The 15,519-nt window shown below is 40.8% G+C and overlaps 1 protein-coding gene across 2 annotated transcripts in view; it reads right to left on the reverse strand.

The window, feature by feature from the left end:
- Window positions 1-334: 334 nt before the first annotated feature.
- PDE4D (phosphodiesterase 4D) overlaps window positions 335-15,519 on the reverse strand; it is a 1,044,072-nt gene continuing 1,028,887 nt past the window's right edge. For both annotated transcript variants that reach the window (XM_084833299.1, XM_084833300.1), the window contains 8 exons: window positions 15,336-15,508; window positions 14,535-14,633; window positions 14,268-14,432; window positions 12,768-12,867; window positions 8,010-8,164; window positions 7,103-7,225; window positions 6,449-6,631; window positions 335-5,486 (listed from right to left, as the gene is read on the reverse strand). In XM_084833299.1, the coding sequence (XP_084689425.1) occupies window positions 5,064-5,486; window positions 6,449-6,631; window positions 7,103-7,225; window positions 8,010-8,164; window positions 12,768-12,867; window positions 14,268-14,432; window positions 14,535-14,633; window positions 15,336-15,508 (1,421 nt within the window). In that variant the 3' untranslated portion in view covers window positions 335-5,063. The remainder of the gene's footprint in view (window positions 5,487-6,448; window positions 6,632-7,102; window positions 7,226-8,009; window positions 8,165-12,767; window positions 12,868-14,267; window positions 14,433-14,534; window positions 14,634-15,335; window positions 15,509-15,519) is intronic.

The raw sequence follows: 15,519 nt of genomic DNA on the forward strand, positions 1-15,519 counted from the left end.
TTTGTGAACCTTTAATATGACATCCAGTTAAAGAATGGTTTATACAACTAGTCTGTTCCTTACAGTAATACAGAGTTTAGTCCATTTTGTTGGCCATTCATGGTAGAAACTTACATTTTGCCTTTCCTTGCTATTTGTTTTTATAGTTCTTAAATTGTTCCAAAGTTTCTTCCTTATGCGTTCACTCAACAAGAGGGTGCGTTGTTTGCAACTTTTGCTTCAGATGAGTTCATAGTGTGTAACTGTTTTTAGACACAAGTGCACAATTCAATTTGTTTTCTTTTGCCAAATCTTATTAAATAAATCTTATTACTGATGGGCAATTAGTAGTGTAAGATAAATTTATTTGCAAAAAGATGGTCAAGTATAGTATCTAGGCAGAATCAACCCATGCTTTTATTTCCATTGCATATAAAAATTTCATATGAAGGTATTTGACGTACAGTACTATCCCATAGGCTGTAAGAGAGGCTAAGAAACCATTGAATTATTTGCAATGTTCACACACTTTGCCACTCTAAAGACATACCCAAAGGAAACAAAACCAAACTGAAAACAAAAACATTGTTCAGTAATTCTGTTGTTATAGTGTCCCTTTTATACTGTTTAAAACAAAAGCAATCGTATTCCTTTGGGCCAGGGCTGCTAAAATCTACAGTTTGTGTCAAGAAGGAGGCTCTGTTTTTCCTTGAAAAAGAATCTCTCCTTTCACTGAACAGTCACATGCTACAAGGGCTGGGCATTAATGGAATGGTGACGAGGTATCTGATACTACAACATTACGTAATCAAGAACAGCAGCAAGACACATTTCAGGACACTGCAAAGTTTTGCAAAACCGAATGGTTAAGTGTTTAAAAACCTAAGGGGCTACAGTCGTTCATTATACGCATGCGACACATACATCCACAGATCCATTTATACAGGAGCAAGCTTGGGCTGCTTGAGACACTTAATATTAGTGTTGGAGGGGAAAGAGGTTGTGTTTTACGATACAGTAGAAACGTGGGTCTAATCGGGAGAGTTGCCGTATTAATAATAATGGCTACAAATCTACCTATGTACGCTGCCTTGAAATGAATAGCTAGCTTTTTTCAATGGGGCTTGGGCAGATGTTCCCACTGGATAGTGTCTATCTTTGCTGATTAAATGATGGTTGCATGTTTTGGTTGGTTTTTAAGAAAGGGGAAGAATGGATAAAATGATCCCTTAAGACATGTTTTGAAAGAGAATGTGCTCCCAGCAGGCAAGTGGCACTTCTGCTCAAGTATGTTAGCATTTGGACTTCCAATGGGATCCTAGATAAAGCCCATTAAAATAGGGGAAAACCTTCATAGGGCCGTGACCCATGTCCCTTAGAAAAAACCAAAAGGGCGGTGGAAATATGCCCAGCCCATGTGCCACAACGACCTTTCTTTCAAATGCAGCAAAACAGAAGAAAATATTGTTTGAAGTTTAAGGCACAGCCCTGGGACCAAAGACCTGCAGCTTTTAATTTATATATCTATGTATTTTATATTTTTTTCTCAACTCTTCCATAAACAAGCTCTAAGGTGATATAGGATATATTACAGGAGGGAAAAATGTACAAGGGGAGTATGTATACACAATATTAATTCTCTCACCAAGAGTTTCCAAATATAGCAACACCACCCCGGCAAGGATGATGTTATAATAAGAACATATAATTTACAATTAACATTACAGTATATACAATACAATAAATACATGGTTGTAAACAGAGACAAACAAGACTTATTACAAGTAAGGTCATTTGGTGAGAAAAAATGCATGGCACAAATAAAAATAAATAAATGCATTTTCAAAGAATTGTCAAAGTTTTCTGTAAAATTCATTTCATTCTCAATTTTTTTTTAAAAAACTTGTGAATGCTATTTGTTCTACCTATATTGTCTGATCACATTTTTTAAGAACAATGACATAAAACCAAAATTAAAAGGAAACAGACACAGTATTACTGAGAACAGTAACTTGCAAGCTAAAGTATAGATGCAAATTCAGGTTCCTCTCTCTCTCTTTTCCCCCTCTCTATACAGTAACCAGTTCATTGCATTTTTCTTATGGCAAAAAACCCCTCAGAAAACATGTAAAGTCACTTATCAACAGTATTTTTTTAAAGCAGTGTGCGATGCTCAAGCACACTTTGGCAAAATAAAACCCAAAAAGATTGTACAGTGCATTCGATCCCTGGCTCTAAAAATTATTCTTCTACCATTTGATTGTCCATGTGTATGGATGTGTTTCACACAACATGGTTGTGTTTCTCCATTTTCTATTAGAGTTTAATCTTACAGGGTGCATGATAACTTTGATCCAGCAATGCACGAATGCTACCTTAAGTTAAGCATCTGGGAAGTCCCATTAATAATCAAAGGTAATCATGTGCTTAAAGTGAAGTGCATGGCGCCAGACCCCCATAGATGCAGGTCTTTCCCCAATACTTAAGTCTCTTGCTGGATCAAGCTAGAGGGCACCCCACTTCATATGATTAAACCCTTAGTGCAGATAAAATACCCTTCCAGATCCATATTGATTTTTGGAATTGATATTGCTTTTTTCATTAAGATTCCAGGCACTCTTCGGGACTGAACAAATGTCGAAGTAGCGACAGGGAGGATATGAGCCTATGCTGACAATAACATGGTAAAATTCTTTCACTTGCGTCCCCAGTTAGTATTTTTTTCAGTACAAGCCATCGAGAGCTAAAAGGTAGATTGGACACATTAAAATGCACATTTTAAAAAAATCCTCATCAATCAGTGCTTTTCACTAAAAACCTGATACTTAGGTATGTCCCCAACACTCCTTGTTCAAGCTAACTAATTACATTGGGTTAGATCCAGATGTAGTCATACTTACGAGTACAATCTGTACAATGTAAGCACGGCAACCATGGCACAGGTCAGGTGACCTTGCCCCACATCAGTGAATGCGAACACGAATCTGCACCTGGTATCTGTGCCACTGTGCATGGCTTTTCCACACATTGTATTAGTTGCACACTAAGGTCACAATCCAACACAGAGTTAATCCTACTTCATCCCATTAATATCAATAGCCTTATTGGCACATAATTCTGTGGTGGACTGGAGCCTATACTTTGTTCTGCAAATGCTTTTCTCAACCTGCCCATTTTATAGGGCAATGCATTTCCCACCACACAGATGACCATTAATGGTTTAATTCTAGATGTAACCTCTCAACAGGGCAGCATCATGAGAAAAATAAGCCTTTTACAAAAATCCAAAATCACTGATCAGACAAAAATGCAGGGTCCTTTCCATAAGATTCTGGCAGATGTTCATACACATTTTTAAAACTAATGCTATAAGTCTTGCTGTAATCAAGGTCAAAAGCTACACTTTTTAAAAAGGCCCTAATTGGGCTAACCTTGAACACAGTGTTTCCTGCCCAGACCTTACAAAAAGCCATCAAGGGTGACAAAACAGATGAAGGGCAGGGGGTGGGATGGCCCAGGCTGTTTCTGACACAACACAATAGACATTCCACTAGGAATAGTTTGTGCACACTCCTGCTTTCATTCATTGTACAAATGTAGTCTGCAGTGCTGTGTTTTCACAGCAGTCTGTACATCTCCCATCTTAAGTATTTATTTGCTGTCACAGCACATCTCTGGGGCAAACTATTAACGATGACACATACACAGTTGGAAACGGCCTCATGGAAACAGGAATAATTTAATTAGAAAATAAAAAATGTTCGTGTCACATTCATACTGGCTATGCTTAAAAGTTGCCAATGGAGTTCTATCTCTGTTTTGGAGCCTTCTCAAAGTCCCGACTGCTGACCCTATTAGTTGTCATCACCTTCCACTCTCTGGACCCCATTGCACCTACTGTTGGGAGCCTGGTGCGCCAGCCTCAGGCCTCCTGCCATACACCAACGGGTCGCAACCCAAATTTGGGGGAACTGCTACTCTAGTGGTCCACTAGATTTCAGAAAGAATTTTTTTGGTTCAGCACAGTAAGCCCACAACCATGAAGTCTAGGTGTGCAGGACTCAGCCACGTCTGAGGACAAAGACTTCGTCACAGATGATGTATTGCTGCTCTTGAAAAATTACAATGGAAAAAAAAGCCAGAAATTAATGCCAACAAAGTGTTTTCTGCAACACAGAAGGGGAGGGGATGAAAAGAGGATTTTATAGATCTAATTGGTCTAGAAAACAAGTTATAACAGCTGGATGAATTGCTACGAAAATCTAAGTGCAAAATTTGATTTATCCAGTGTAGCATATATTTGTATTGAAAACTTGCAAGTTACTCTTTTGGGGGTGGGGAGGAGAAAGAACCAGTGGCAGATGAAGTTCTGAGGGTGTTGCATTCTTTTAAATATAATACCTCAATACATTTAATAATAAAAGTAAACTCTACAAAAAGATTTCGGTTTTACATATTATACAAAATGCAGACGTCAGTGCAACCCACTGAGCTACACTTTTTTCAGTCATGTGTCAGGAAGACTTGAAATTAGAAAATTATGTGATTTCCACAGCTTCATCTTCCTACTGGTAACAGATTCGTGTTGTGTCCCATTAACTGAGTGCATTTATTTTTCCACTAGAAACCTTGGTTCACTCGCTGGCCGCTTTCTTTAGATTCTGGTAATGTATGCTACTAATTGCCTCTCTCATTAAATTAAAATCCAATACAAAACAAACACACACACACACACGCACGCACACACGCTAGCTTTGGACCAGCCTTTACTCCTTTTGAAAACAGCTTGGAGTAGACACACCCTCTGATCCTATCTGCCAAGTTGAACTCTTTTTAAACTGTTCTTTGCAGGTGTCTTCCTTGCTCTCTGATGCCATGGAGATGAACAATTCTGGTTACAATATTCCTGAGTGCCAAACTGAGTAGTCAAGGTCAGTTTTTGATCAACAAAACATCTCTGGCAGATGACGGTAGGTGCGACCATGGTTGTGCCGTGTGACATGCACTTGGGAAACCATTTCATTTTTTAAAAAAGAGAGAAAGAGAGAGAGGAGAACAAAGAGAGCTCCGAAGCCATCGTACTGTTACGTGTCAGGAGACCGTTCTTCTAGCACACAAGGTTCTGTCTGGCTCTCCGCCTCTTCTTCTTCCTCCACTACTTCCTCTCCCACTTGTTCATCAAGTGGAATTTCAGTGGATTCTGAGTCTTGGGTGCAAAGAGTCTTGGAGTCACTGCAGCTGGTATCTTCTTCCACTTGGCTTCCACTGTCCTTTTCTGTGTCTGATTCACCATCTTCCTCCAGGGTTAGTTCAAACTGGAATTTTTCTGTTTGGCCCTGTCTACCCTCCTCTTGGTCATCCGGGGCAGGAGAAGGACTCTGTGGGATTGTGCTCTGGTACCATTCACGATTGTCCTCCAACGTGTCTAAGATGTCCTGGGCATCTGGGTGTACAAGGTCTGCCCAGGTCTCCCAGAGAGGGTGAACAATATAGTCTATAAAACCCACCTGTGATAATGCAAAACGAAGAGGGAGATGTTATTCCAAAAGATGAAGGAATTGACTTTGCTGATCTGTCTATTAAAATTAACTGAATGGAAAAGAAACCCTAAGAGAGGCATTCTACATCCCACCCTTCTTCTATTTCCTGCATCCTATCTGGCAGAAGAACATTATCTTTGAGGATCAAGTGATCAATGGCTACTAGTCCTGCTGGCTCCAGGCTACCTCCAGTATCAGAGGCAGTGTGCCTACATACACCAGTTGTAAGAGAACATGGGTGGGAGGGTGCTGTTGCACTTATGTCCTGCTTGTGGGTCCCTGCTCGACAGCTGGTTGGCCACTGTGTGAACCAAATGCTGGACTAGAGGAACCCTTGGTCTGATCCAGCCTGGCTCTTCTTATGTTCTTATTGTCAGAGGTCAAAAAATCTTGACTTACATTGGCAAACAGCCAACATTTGTTCTCACCATGACCCTACCTCTCCCATTGTGCTCAAGACACAGCACAACTGTGGAGAGGAATGGGAGCTTGGGCCTATTGCATTAGGACTCTCAGAAAGCAGCGAGAAGCCTCATGGCTCTCCCGGTGTGTCCAAGGTTCAGCGCAGCATCAGGGAGTCCCTGCCATTTTCCCAAGCTTCTGAATTCAGCCTGGAATCACAGCGAGTCCTCACACCTCCCGAGACACAGGAAAGATGAGGGCTCTCCTTTATTCTGTGCTATGGCCAGAGCAAAAGATGCACACGCCAGTGGTGGGCTGGTGGGTGTATTTGTGGATCCCTGATCATTATAATAAAACCCACTGACTGTATCTCCGAAAATACATCTTTGTTTACTTTTGCTGTAAATATTTAAACAAATGTTTTAAATGGAAATATAACATAGAGTTACGATTCTGTTAACTAAAAGGTATTTAGTGTTCTGTTAACAACACAGCATATTGCCATCTTATCCCTCTGTATGAAATACCTGTGATTTTTCTACTGATGCATTGTGCTTATCACACATGGGACTTATCTCCATGCCCCTCTCTCTTTCCCGATCTCCCTGACGAAAGAATTCTTCCATTATGCGATCTGTCCATTGGCGATACAGCTGAAGTGGCTTTGTTGGATTGCTTAGATCTGCACAGTGTACCATATTTTGTAGAACCTAAAATACACAGATATTTTTTTCTTTAGAGAACCTGTGGTGTTATTCCACTGGAGATAAAGCCCTTTTCCCATTTGCACATTTGGCAGGCGTGAAAGCAGAATCTCGAAAATACATGGAGTGCAAGGTTTATTCTGAACAGCAAAGGGATGATGTGCTGTGTGTTTTTCACACTGACATTAATAGCCTCCCAATTATCTCACATCTGTAGCTTCTGCCTATACTAAAAGACCAAAAATGTTGTAAGTGCAAGACTGATTAGTTTCAAAGAAAGGTGGGAGTTAGTCAGAGCAACATAACTTGGCCACTCTCAAAGGCATAACCGATAATAGGCATAATCAAAACTTGGAAGAGAAGGTTGTTACAGGTGGGAATAGCAACCAATCTAGAAAGCACGGCATGTAGGTCTACTGGAAGACATATGATGGGGAGAAGAGAGACAACCCCTTTTTGTAACATACAGCATCTTACCTGAATCCTGTCTGAATAGTTATCAAGAAGCAGAACTCCAGAGCTAGTCACTTTCTTGGTTTCAACCATCGTTTTCAAATCAGCTAAAAGATTCATATGTTTAGACATGTCTGTTGCAAGCACCTTGGAGAAGAAGAGAAAACGACAGATAATTAAAACTATCAACATCCCAAATTTGTTATGGGCTGATGTGGAGTTTACATTGTGAATGTCTATAAATAGTTTGCATGTTTTGAGGCTCTCATTCTTGATATATTAAACTTTTAAAAATTTATAATTCTATATGACGATGCACATGTGTATGATTTATGTGATATACAATGGTGGACATTTGAATGTATAAGCATTACATATTGTTTTTTAAGAGTACCCTGAAGAAGAACCTGAGGGTCTGAAACATGTCAAAGTTCTTTTATTGCATTAAGCATCCTTTTTTCTAACCTTTGGCTTTTCTGGCAAATCCTGTGGGGTTTCCCCTTTTTGTTGGTTCTAGACTTTTTGGAGACACCAAGTGCACAACGTTTTGTGAGTGCAAAAGGAATGGTCTCTGGGTGTGCCAGGTGAGGTCAAAACCTAGGGGCAGGCACTATGCAGCCCAAGTTCTGTTGACAGGGCTCACCCAGAACTCAGCAGCATTTTTTCAGAGTAGGAGGTCAAATGCAAAAGAAGTCCAATTCCTGCCCAATAACCCTAACTCTGAGCTGCAAGGCAGACAAGCTGCTCAGAATCTGCCCCATTAAAATAGAGTAAAAACACAATGCTTCCGAAATAGCACCTTCTACTATGTGCTATTCTGGTTTTAAATACCATGCAGCCTGCCATTAAAAAGTTTATCTGCATTTTATCTTTGCAAACTTGAGCTGCGTGCAGTGCAGAAGTAGGGTATTAAATTCAAATGGCAACTTACAATGTCAATGACCATCTTCCTCAGCGATTGCCTCTGCTTTTTTGTCAAATTTTGGAAAATGTCACAATTCTCCTCCTGCAGTAACTTGAAGCCCACAGCTAAATGATGGTTTTCCAAGACTGAGGAATCATTGTACATCAAGGCGAGCTCGGAGTCTGCAAGACAGTGCAAGGAACATATGTTAAGAAAGCCTGTATCCCTTTCCCTAGACATGTTTTTTTTTCTCTCTCACATTCTTAAGGCATCCAAAATGAACTCAATGTATAATTTAAATGGTTGGAACAGCACAGGCCTTCTCTTCAGCAGCCTTGGACACATGTCTCTTTTTGTGGTGTGATGGCTGGTATGTGTCAAATGCCCCAAACATCAAAACACCTCCCCCCGCTCACAAACTGGGTTCAGGCTGCATGTAGCCAAATTTGCCTGCATTGTCCTCCAGAAGAAAAGAACTTGGAAAAATTCCAAAAGCTAGGTGAAAATATCAGGAAATTAAGGCTGATCATCAAATTTTGCAGCAAAGGCTTAGTGTATCTGCAAACAAATCATGGAACTTTCCCCCAAAGACTGCCTTGCATGTACATCATGTCAGAAGAGGCAGACGTCTCCCTGCTGCCTCCACTTCTGCCATTGACATCTTTGTCAAGCTGTAGAGCCAAGCACACGGAATCAACAACCTGCTCCTTTACCATTGTTTTGGGGTCTACCAACTGCACTGTAATTATCTCCTTGTAAACCAGTGCCACTCGTCCCTGGAGTGGAGTTTCTCTCTTTCACTGGCTTGTGGTCTTTTCTTAAATATACGAAGTTCTTCCAACTGGCATTTAGACACAGGCTGAGCATTTAGAAAAGAACCTGCTCATCTCCATGTTGTACGTGTGTCCTTTCCTAACACCAGCTTGTCCCCAAAGGCAGTTACTAGCTTACCCAAAGGCAGTTACTAGTTCACTGCTGCCAAGAACTGCAGAGAAAAGTCCTTTGCTATCTGAGTACAATCTCTGCCAAGGGAAGCATGTGTTTATCTCAGTCCGTACATGATCAAGAAATCAAGTGGAGCTCATGCACAGCATCTTGGAACGCCCATGGAAAGAAACACATTTACTTAGGCTTCCCTAATGAGATGCTCAGTTGCATTTAGGAAAACACACAGCTAGATTTCATTCCCTCAAACCAGTCTAGATGCTTTTGGATAAAATACTACTTGTCACATGTTGGTATTACTTTCTGTTTATTATACTTTCCATGTCCTAAGGCTAGCTGTGTATCAGTGTGCTCTGCTGACTATCCTTTTATATTTATATATTTTTTTAAGTTTAGCCATAAAACCTCTGCAGCTCAACAGGACTATATGCAGAAGCAGTTGTACTTCCATTTATTCTCCTGCAGTATGACTCTCCTGTACCAAACACGTGACCAAAGAAACTCTCTTTCTAGCTCTTTCTCTCCCAAAGCACAACATGACAGGGGAGAGAGAGGAGAAAGATTTTCTTTGCCAATGGAATCCCCTTTATCACATAATTGCATCTGATAGGTTTAAGCATCAAAACAATATTAGAAAGCTCTACTTTTTAGAAAAGCAACCTCCCACACTGAATGACTAATTCATAAAATCCTTCAACTTTCAGAGTTTTGTATTACTTTACTCATTTTGTATTACTTCTACTCATTATCTGGTCATCATGATGTGGCAAGATGCCACATACTCAGGAAAGAGTATGTGAAAGGATGTTTTGAACAAATTAGCATTTTGTGTGTTGGTTGCATGTATTGCTTAACAACCAAGAATTCTTATGGAGGCAGGTGAAAGCTTATTCCTACACACACACTATTTGGATGACTCGAAAACCAAGTTAGTAAAACCTTCCATTTATGAACAATGCCCTGCCCTGATAATGCAGTCCAGGGTCTCTCAGGCTTCTGGACCACCCCCACCCATGTAACATACTGTACTTATGCACCTCCATCCAACCCAAGCACCAAACATCTGTGGGATGTCCAAAGTGGGTAACTTCATGGAGATCCTTGGATGCAAGTTGTGTGAAAGGTTCAGTGGGTTGGGGTGAAGAGGTATTAGGTCAGGAACATTCCTATCACCATCATTTTTGCCCAACCCTAGTCCCATTCACCACTAGTTCCAGCATGGGGTTCCGTCTGGAACTTGAGCTGGAACTGATGCTACGTAAGAGGTTAGTACTGTTCACTCTCTTGGGAGAGTTTGCCGCTTAAAGACCTTTAGATATTTAAGATATTAAGGGCGCAACCCTATGAAGAGAGTTGATATCTCTATCGAAGATAGTCAATATCCTATGAAGGGCAGCTGGAGCATGGAAGGGATCCTCACGTCTGTGCTCTAGCTGCCCTGCATTTTCAGCTAGACGTGTGATTTTGTATGTCTAGCTGGGGACGTTGGAGTGGGAAGGAGGAGGCTGCATGGCACATAGGAAGCCTCATAAGGAGGCTTCCATGGTCTCCTCCCCTCCCCCAGGATCACCCCCTTTTTGCTCTCTCCAGGCTCTGTTTGTGAGCATGGAGAAGCAGCCAGTGCAGAGAGAACCATGACAGGTACAAGGGGGTAGGGAGCATGTTTTTTGGGAACCGAACTCGGAGCCTAGCTCCAAGCTTGGTACCTAGAAACCGAAAAATCCTATGGCCCTCTAGACAGTGTCTAGTAGCCAAAGGCTTACTCTCGAAATCTTAAATAGATATTTAAGATATTATTTCTACTCTTTAAGACCTATCTTCCCCTGCAACCTTTCCCTCCACCACTAGGCTTATTTACAACTTCAGACTAGCTGGGAGGAAAGTGGTGAAAATAACCTACTGGTGGGAAGGGTTGCAGGGCAGAATGAGCAGGTGGGAGAAGCCCCCTGCCCCTCCACATTAGTGGTTTCCCACTACAGCTGAGTGTGTGTGTGTGTGTGTGTGTGTGTGTGTATAAACCATCTTAGCAACATCTGCACTAAAGATTTATAACAGTCCATGAGGATGTATTGGACAGCCACAGCCATTTGCCATACTCAATGAGGCCTGATTTGAACTGGTAACTGGGGGAGGCAGAGAGGAATTAAAAACTTTTAATATGCCTCTCTCCCTTGAATTAGGCAATCCATGAAGGATCAGATGGTTTGAAAAATACAGTTTTCCCAGTGACAATGAAAAGGATTTCCAAGATTCAGAAGTCCAGACCCAAGTTAAATATTTTTTTCTGGCACTTTGTACATATGTTAAAACAGTACCACTGTAAAGTAACGATACTATTAAGCGCTGCCAAGGAAAGAGTTGGTTCCGTCCTCCTAGTTTTCACTAATTTTAAATATTTTGTGACATTTTGTATTCAGCTTGCACCCCTGTGGGGTTCTGAAAGTGCATTTGGTATCAATACAGCTTCGGACACTCTCTAAATTAAACTCCCAATCCTCCTCCTTGTGGATGACTCATCAAATTGCATTTCACCAGAAGGTAGGCCAAGGTCCATTAAAATATACCTAAGCATTTTCAAATGCTTTGGCTACTGGGCAGTACACAAATATAATAAATAAAATAAACACTAAAATAAATGCAAGTAAGGTTCAGGATCTTAGCTGAAACAAGTAATTTGGTGTGTTTTTAAAATAGAGTCGAATCTGGAATTTCTGCTTTATACCAGGATGTTGTGCTGAATCTTGGCACTGTATTGCTGGCTCGAAGAGATGTGTATGTGTTTGCTAGAAACTACGTGTGTGTTTATACATATTGCATGTGTATCTATGTCTGTATGTATATGTGTGTGTATGGTGTGTGGGTGTGGTGTAGTTATGCCTAGTTCTCACCAAGGCAATAAACTTGTTTCTGGCCAGTACCTACTTCAGACTGTTGCCTCCGTGGCGGTATTTGGTTAAAAAAAGAGAGAGAAAAGTTCATGAAAAATGACATGCAACATCATGTGTAGTTTGGGCTTGAGAACTAGGCCATAGTGACTGGTGGCAGGAGGCTGCAACGTTTAACTATATATACTGGGAGAATGAATAAACTTTACTGCAGATGAGATAGGAGGGAACCAAGCTCTAGAAGTTGCTTACACTCTTCTCCATTTTCCTACTTCTTTAAAGGCCACATCTTGTTCTTTACCTAATCATTTTTTTTCTTAGAAAGCTCACAGTTTGGCACAAAAGATGCCATTTCTTTACTTGAAATGATACAGAATTCTACACCAAGTGAGCCTCACACTGTGCTTATCTGGACTGCTCATTTTTCTATCATTAGGGAGCAATCATAAATGGCAGTGGAAGAGAAGCTAGAAGTAAGGTGAGGTATCAAATTCCATGTGAGCCAGAGCGACAAAGGAAAACAGAGGAGCCAGGCTCAAACCAGGGCGAAGGGTCCTCCAGTTGAATCTCATCCCTTAGGTATCACCACCATCAGGAAAAGAGGAGAGAGAGTGAGACAAGATGCTTAGCAGCAGAAACTGCCCCTGGGAAGCTTACTGTTCCTACAGGGCTGCCTGGAGCCCATAGCCAGATCATTTGCAGAGGTATGACAATATCAAGCCTTGCTGAGTAAGAAAACCCACCCCTCTGGGCCCCTTTTCCCCCAGAGAACCACTGGGCTGGGGAAGCCCCTGGGCAGACACTTTTACAGGGTGGCGGCAGAACATAGAGAGAAGCTGGCTACACCCCAAAAGCCATAAAAGGAACAAAAGACATTACTCTCTGTTTTCTGCATCCAGAATGGCAATGCCAATTACACAGGTTCTCAGTGTTATCAGAAATAAACCACACTTACTCGTGTTGATAAGAAATTGGTTTGAAACCCCAGGATGATCGACATCATGTATTGCACTGGCAAAAATAGCAGCCAGAATCTCTAGGTCCGTGAACACAGCCTAAGGGAAAGCAGGAAGGAAAGGGTGTGAGTGATGGAGTGAGACTGAAAGAAATTACCTAACGGAGAAAATGACTTTTAAGTAAAAGGCAAGTGCATTGAGAACTAAATGAGGGTGGGGATCATCGTAAAGGTACAACACATAACTCAGAGACCAACCTATATTCACTCCTCCCTTAGAAGAGCTGATTAAAGTATAAGCTTCCAAAAGGTTCTGGATAATGACTCACCAGATATTTGGAAGTTGTCATGGTTTCTATTCCTCCTGTCAAGCCATTTTATTTTCAAAGTGTCCAATTAGTGCATAAGACAGCTTAGTGCATAGTTTGAAACCAGGATGACAAAATTTAAGTCTCACAATAAATGTATTGAGTCTGACAATACCACTAAAATTAGCCATTTCAATAATCCCATCCCAACATTAGTCAAATCCTAAACATTTGCATTAGATATATATGTTTGTAGTCCTGGCTTGCGATGCTGCTCTGGAACTGTTTCCTGGCATGGCTAGTCTTACTCAGAGCATAAGTAATATGCCGATATTATAAGTTAATAAAGCATTTATTTATTTATTTATATGTTTGTTTGTTTGTTTGTAGGCAGCAATGTCTCCTTCCCTGCCAAAGTGAGGCTAATCCAGAGGCAGTTAACTCTGCTTGACTCAGCTTCTTTTAAACACACAATTAGATGCTTAAACTCCTTCAATTTAAACTGGACTTTTCACATTCAGCTAATCCTAATGTGTTAAAACTTCTACAGATTACTCCCAATTTGTTTGTTTGTTTATTGCATTTATATCCCACCTTTTTTCCTCTTGCGAGGAACCCAGGGCAGCTTACATTAGCCTCCTCCTCTCCATTTTATCCTCACAACAACAACCTTGTGAGGTAGGTTGGGCTAAGAGTCTGTGACAGGCCCAAAGTCACCCTGTGAGCTGCCATGGCCGAGTGGGGACTAGAACCCGGATCTCCTGGTTACCAGTCCAACACTCTCGCCACTACACCACACTGGCTCTTTAAGCAGAGATACCTAAATTTTAATGTTGCTTTTGTTCATACATCAAAAATGAAGTATGGGACTGTTTGGGAATTTTGTGAGTTATATAAAACATGACTATTAAACATTCAGTTCAGAGAAAAGCACATCCAAACAAAGTCAATGTTTCTGTCAAGAAATGAAAGCGTATTCATTTGGCTGTACTATAGTAAAAAAACGAATAAGGATATCTTGTAAACAAATAGTGTGGTATAGGGAATGTGCTAAAGTTACTGTGGATGTAAAATGTTGCTGTAGCATTTCATATTAATAAGCTGAGTATATATCTGAGCCAAAAAATTCATGGCTGTGCTATCTACTCCACAAGTTCGCGTTTCTGCATCCTTTGCCATATGGCAGACCTACCTCTAAAGCTGGGGTTGACAACAGCACGTGTGTAGACTGCACAACATCTGCAGCATGTATGTTGTTGTGATATGCCACATCTGCATGGTAATGATCCTCCAGTGTCATCAAGTAAGTTATTAACATGTCTGGTGGAATTTTAAATGTTTTTAATAATTCCCGTTCCTGGAGTTAAAGACAGAAAAATCAATACCCTTTACAATACATGCTAGGGGCACAAAAAAATAAAAAATAAAAATTGGGAAAGCTCTCTCCTGTTAAACATACCTGGAAAATGGTGTACATGATGACTGTCAGAGGTCGATTCCCAGATAATTCAGCTATTTTAAACACCTGGAGGCCCCATTTGTTTACATCTTCTAGTTCCTAATATAAAAAACAAACAGGAAACAGAATCTAATACCTGTTTTCCAATGGAGGTTATTTGAAACAACAATATTGGGCTGCTGCTACTAATCTTGTTCATATTCAACATCTCAGCAACCAATTTTCTAGACTTTATAAACAGGGAGAAGTAGTAAGAGCATTTTGCATGAACTGAACTGAACACTGCTTCACTATTACCCTGATACTCAGCAATAGCAGGAGGAGACACATGGGAAGCCTCCTATAATCCTTTGGCTATCTCACTTTTTGTGCATGTTCCGAGTGCCAGAATGATCAAAGGGGAAAAGCCTGCTGCATTCTTCATTATTTTTCCTTTGGTACAAGCATACCATCTGATTTGTGTTGAAATCCTACAGATTCACAAGCTCAGCATGCACACTGCAGGTTTCATTTTCCAATTACTGCTCCACTCATGTAGTTCTAATGATCACACTGTTCATTGTAGTCTGCGCTAGCATAAAATGAGTCAGAATCCACATCTGGCTTTGAATTGTGTGTGTGTGTGTGTGTGTGTGTGAGTGAGAGAGAGAGAGAGAGAGAGAGAGAGAGAATCTCTCTCTCTCCCTCCCTCTCTCTCTCTCTCTCTCTCTTACACATGCAGTGATGTGTAAATATTTGTGTGAAAAAAGCCATAAATGTGAACTAATGGCACGGCATGACATATTTCTGCATTGCTCTTACCTTGGCCAGAATATCTTCTTGGTCAGTTTTAACTCCAAATTTGGGGATGCTGGAATTTGTTAAGCTGGAACTGTGCATCAGTTTCTTCACTCCACTGATCTGAGACATAGGCCGTTTCTTCTTCTCTTTCTCTTTCTGTGTTGGCGATGGGATTTCCACTTCATGCTGTTTGTCTTTGAAAGGA

This window comes from Heloderma suspectum, chromosome 2, assembly GCF_057233095.1.
Source record: "Heloderma suspectum isolate Gila_16-S chromosome 2, 16-S_ref, whole genome shotgun sequence".
Classification (NCBI taxonomy): Eukaryota; Metazoa; Chordata; class Lepidosauria; order Squamata; family Helodermatidae; genus Heloderma; species Heloderma suspectum.